This window comes from Haemorhous mexicanus, chromosome 2 (assembly GCF_027477595.1).
Source record: "Haemorhous mexicanus isolate bHaeMex1 chromosome 2, bHaeMex1.pri, whole genome shotgun sequence".
In the NCBI taxonomy this organism is placed as follows: Eukaryota; Metazoa; Chordata; class Aves; order Passeriformes; family Fringillidae; genus Haemorhous; species Haemorhous mexicanus.
The window spans coordinates 93,947,268-93,951,476 of record NC_082342.1 but is presented as its reverse complement, the minus strand read 5'-3'; the positions used below and the strand labels follow the sequence as shown (position 1 = coordinate 93,951,476).

At 65.5% G+C, this 4,209-nt stretch overlaps 1 protein-coding gene across 1 annotated transcript; it reads right to left on the bottom strand.

Annotated features, from left to right (window-relative positions):
* Window positions 1–264: 264 nt before the first annotated feature.
* POU3F3 (POU class 3 homeobox 3) lies at window positions 265–1,584 on the bottom strand. The gene has a single exon (XM_059840389.1). The coding sequence runs from the start codon at window positions 1,582–1,584 to the stop codon at window positions 265–267; it is 1,320 nt and encodes a 439-aa protein (XP_059696372.1).
* Window positions 1,585–4,209: the final 2,625 nt, after the last annotated feature.

Sequence of the window (4,209 nt, the reverse complement as noted above, 5' to 3'; positions counted from 1 at the left end):
TCGGATCGACCTTCTCCACCGCTCCCTATTGGTATCGATCTTATATATATATAGATGCACGCATATATCCATATATATATAAACACAAGCAGTCTGAACGAGCCTGGATCGTGTGTGTGTGTGTGTGTGTGTGCGCGCGTGTGTGTCTGTGTGAGCGTGCGGCTGTGCGCGGCGGTGCCGGAGCCGGTGGCGGTGCCGGCGGCGGTGCCCGGCCCGGCCTGGCCCGCGCTGCCCCCGCGCTGCCCGGCCCGCCCGCGGTGCCCCTCACTGCACGCTGGTCTGCAGTCCGTGGTGAGGGGGCGGCGTGTCGGAGTTGACGGTGCCGACCTGGGAGTAGACATCGTCGGGGGTCTGCTGCTGGATCCCCGGGGGGGTCATCCGTTTCTCTTTCTGCCTCCGATTGCAAAACCAAACCCTGACCACCTCCTTCTCCAGCTGCAGGCTGTCCGCTAGGTTCGTAATCTCCTGGGCGGAGGGCTTGGGGCATTTCAGAAAGTGGCTCTCCAAGGCCCCCTTGACACTCACCTCGATGGAGGTCCGCTTCTTCCTCTTCCTGCCCTGGGCGGCGATCTTGTCGATGCTGGTGGGACTGCCCGTGGAAGAGTCGGCTTCCTCCAGCCACTTGTTCAACAAAGGCTTCAGCTTGCACATGTTCTTGAAGCTGAGCTGCAGGGCCTCGAAGCGGCAGATGGTGGTCTGCGAGAAGACGTTGCCGTACAGGGTGCCCAGCGCCAGCCCCACGTCGGCCTGGGTGAAGCCCAGCTTAATCCGCCGCTGCTTGAACTGCTTGGCGAACTGCTCCAGGTCGTCGGAGGTCGGCGTGTCCTCGTCCGAGTGCGGGTCGTGGCTGTTGACGCCGCCGTGGTGCGGCGGGTGGTGCCCGGGGTGCTGGTGGTGGTGGTGGTGATGATGCCCGGGATGCTCGCCCAGCTCCGGCGTCTCGCCGCGCACGAGCCCCGGGTGCACCAGGCTCTGACCGCCGGGGGGGGGGCTCAACATGCCGTTCACCGTGAAACCCCCGGGCTGCGAGTAGAGGAGCGACTGCTGCTGCTGCTGCCCGCCGGCCATGGAGGGTAGGTGGGCGGCCGCCGCCGCCCCCCAGGCCGCCGGGTGCCCCTGGTGCGGGGGGCCCAGGTGGGGCGGCCGGTGGTGCAGCGCCGCGCCCGAGTGCAGGTCGTCGCGTCCGCCGCTGCCCTTGACGTCGGGCGGCGGCGGCGGCTGCTGGGGGCTGCCCGTCATGCCCACGGGGCTGCCGGACCAGGGCGAGCCCGCTTCGGCGGCAGCGGCGGCGGCGGCGGCGGCGGCGGCGGCGGCGTGGGGCAGGGCTGTCACCCACTGGTGGGCATGGCTCAGCATATGGCCGCCGTTGCTGGCGGCCATGGCGCCCGGCATGAAGTCGCTCTGGACCATCTTGGCCGCCGGGTCGCCGCGGTAGCCGCCCGCCACCGAGGTGACGGCCACGCTCCCCGGCTGCATGCCGCCGCCGCCGCCGCCGCCGCCGCCGCCCGAGTCCGCGTGGACGATGGAGCCGGCCGCCAGGATGCCGTTGCCGGGGAGGTAGGGGTTAGAGGTGGCCGCGGCCATCCCGCGCCCGCCGCCCGCCGCTCGCCCCCGCCGCGCCGCAGACTCCGCTGCGCCGCCGCCGCCGGCTGCCGGGCGCCCGCCGCGAGCGCCCTTGCCCGGCGCTGCCGGGGCCGCTGCCGGGGCCGCCGCCCGCGCCGCCGCCGCCGCCGCCTTCCCAGCCTCGCCGGGGCGCCGGGGCGCGGGGTTCACCTGCTAGCGCTCCGCTGCGCGCTCTCCTCCGCCCGTCCGCCGGCCGTCCTGCCTCCGCTCCGCGGCGCGCTCGTTGCGGTCGCCGGCTCTCGCTTCGCCTTTTATATTTTTTTAGCCTTTCTTTTTTTTTTCCAAAAAAAGAGAAATATTTAGCTGTACATGTAGTTTTCCTCCGCCTTCTTCTCGCCCGGGTTTGCTGCTCGCAGGGAGGAAACCAAACAAAGGCTAAAAAGCGAAAAAAGGGGGGGGGGGATCAAAAAGCCCCCGTGCCTTCTCCCCTCCGCTCCCCTAGGAGTACATCTCCTCCTTTCAGCCTTCCCCTCTCAGAGTGAAACTTTTCCTTTTCTTCTTCCTTTAAGGCTTTGTGTGTGGGTATATTTTCCTTTTTTTCTGCCTCTCTCTCTGTCTTTCTCTCCTCGGTTCCTCGATCTCCTTTTGCTCTGTTAATTGCAAGTTTTGTTGGTGTCCTAAGAAAACTTCCTGTGATGATGATGGTGGTGATGGTGGTGATGATGCATTTCTCAAAGTTGTGCTGTTGCTGAAGCACTTTGTCCCCTTTGAAACAAGAGTCCTGCCGGAGCCTTCTTGCTAGAGTCACGCTCTGGATAAGACATTTTTTTCTCTCTACCTTTCCTTTTGGCGGTCGGAAAAAAAAAAAAAGTAAAAAGAAATTTAAAAAGTTGAATTTTCTCGTTACCTCGCGAATTGTTTCTTTCCCTCTCCCGCTCTCTCTCTCGCTTGGTTTGTTGTCTTTTTTTTTTTTTTGGTTGTGTTTGTTTTGCTTTTTATTTTAATTCCAGCAGTTGGTCGAGGGAGGAGGCGGAGGAGGAGCGCCTTGGTGGAGAGGTGTGTGTATGTGTGTGTGCATATATGGTATCCTTTATACACTAACTCCAGCGGGGAAGTTGGCTGCCGGGCTGGCAGCGCGCACTGGCGGTGCCGGAGTCCCGCCGCTCGCCTCTCCCCGCCTCCCTCTCCCGGGCCGTGCCTGCGCCCTCCCTCCGCCCTCCCCCCTCCCCCCCGAGTCGGTCCGTCCGTCCGTCAGTCCCTCCCTCTCTCTCCTCCCTCCCGCCGCCGCCGCCGCCGCCCGCGCCGCCAGCGCCCGGCCCCGCCGCGAGGAAGCGGCCGCCGCCGCCCCCGCCGATTGGCTGCGCGCCCCGTGACGGACAGCGCGCCGCCGGCCGCGCGGCCCCCCTTCCGGCCGTTCCGATTGGCTGCTTTTTAATTTAGGCGAAGTGGCGTCGGAGATGGAAGTTGCCCCCCCTTGCCTCTATCCCTCCTCCCTCTCCCCTTCCTCCTTCCTCCTCCCTCCATCCCTCCCTCCGCCTCTTAACTCTTCCTGCCCGGCGGACACACGCACCTCGGAGCTCTCCCGCCGTCGCCGCTCGGGCAGGGGCGAGCGCGGGCGGTAATAATTAATACCAACAGTAATAACGACAATAATAACGACGCCAGCACCGGGCCGGATTCGGAAAGGCGTTTGTGCGAAGGTGTCGCCACCGGCCACACGCGCCCCCTTCTCTCCCGCCGGCAGTGCCCGTACCGGCATTCGGAGCTGGTTCCCCTCCCCGCGCTCGGGCCGGGAGGCGCCCGCCCCCCGCCCGCCCCCTCCTCCCTTTGTCCGCCCCCGCACCCCGGGGTGCGCCCCGGACCCCGGCAGCCCGTCCGCAGCCGTCACGCCGGGGGGCTGGCCCGGCAGCGCCGGAGGAGGGCCGCCCCGTCGGCGGGGGAGGTGGCAAGGGGAGCCGGCGTCCGGGCTTGCCCTGCGCGCTGCGGTCTACTAGCAGGGAGCCAGCCCCGCGGCATGAAACGCTGTATTATTTCTCGTCCAGCGGAAAGAGTTAAGGGGGGCGGGGGAAGGCGGGGGGCGCGGGGGAGAGATGCGACCGAGCGGAAACACTGCGCGCAGGCAACCTCAGTGAACCACGGAGAAAGAGAAAGTGGCAACAAAAACAAGGGCAAATTGAACGCTCCTCGGGGACTGCCGGTGCAATAACATCGCTCGGACACGGAGGGGACACGGCGCTGCCAGTGACCGCCTCGCCGCGCAGCGCTGTCCCACGAGCGCTCCCCGGGTGGCGGGGGCCGCTCGAAGAAAACGCGTGGTGCGGGCATGGGAATGGGCAGCGTCGTCCCCCGCCTGGCCCTGCCCGCCCCGCTCCCCTCCTCCGCACGCTGAATAAGCCGGCCCCGGGAGGCGGTGAGCTGCGTCCCGCTGGCAGCGCCCTCCATGCCGTCCCGCTCCCGCGGAGCTCGGCAGCCGGTGCTCGGGGCTCCCTCCAGACCCCGGCTGGAACGGCACGAAATACCATGGCAGGCCGGATTAGAAAAACCATTCGAGTGAAGCGTACGGATCTTAAGGGCGGCGGTAACTAAACACCAAACATAATCATTATAAATAAATAAATAAATAAATATACATATATATATATATGT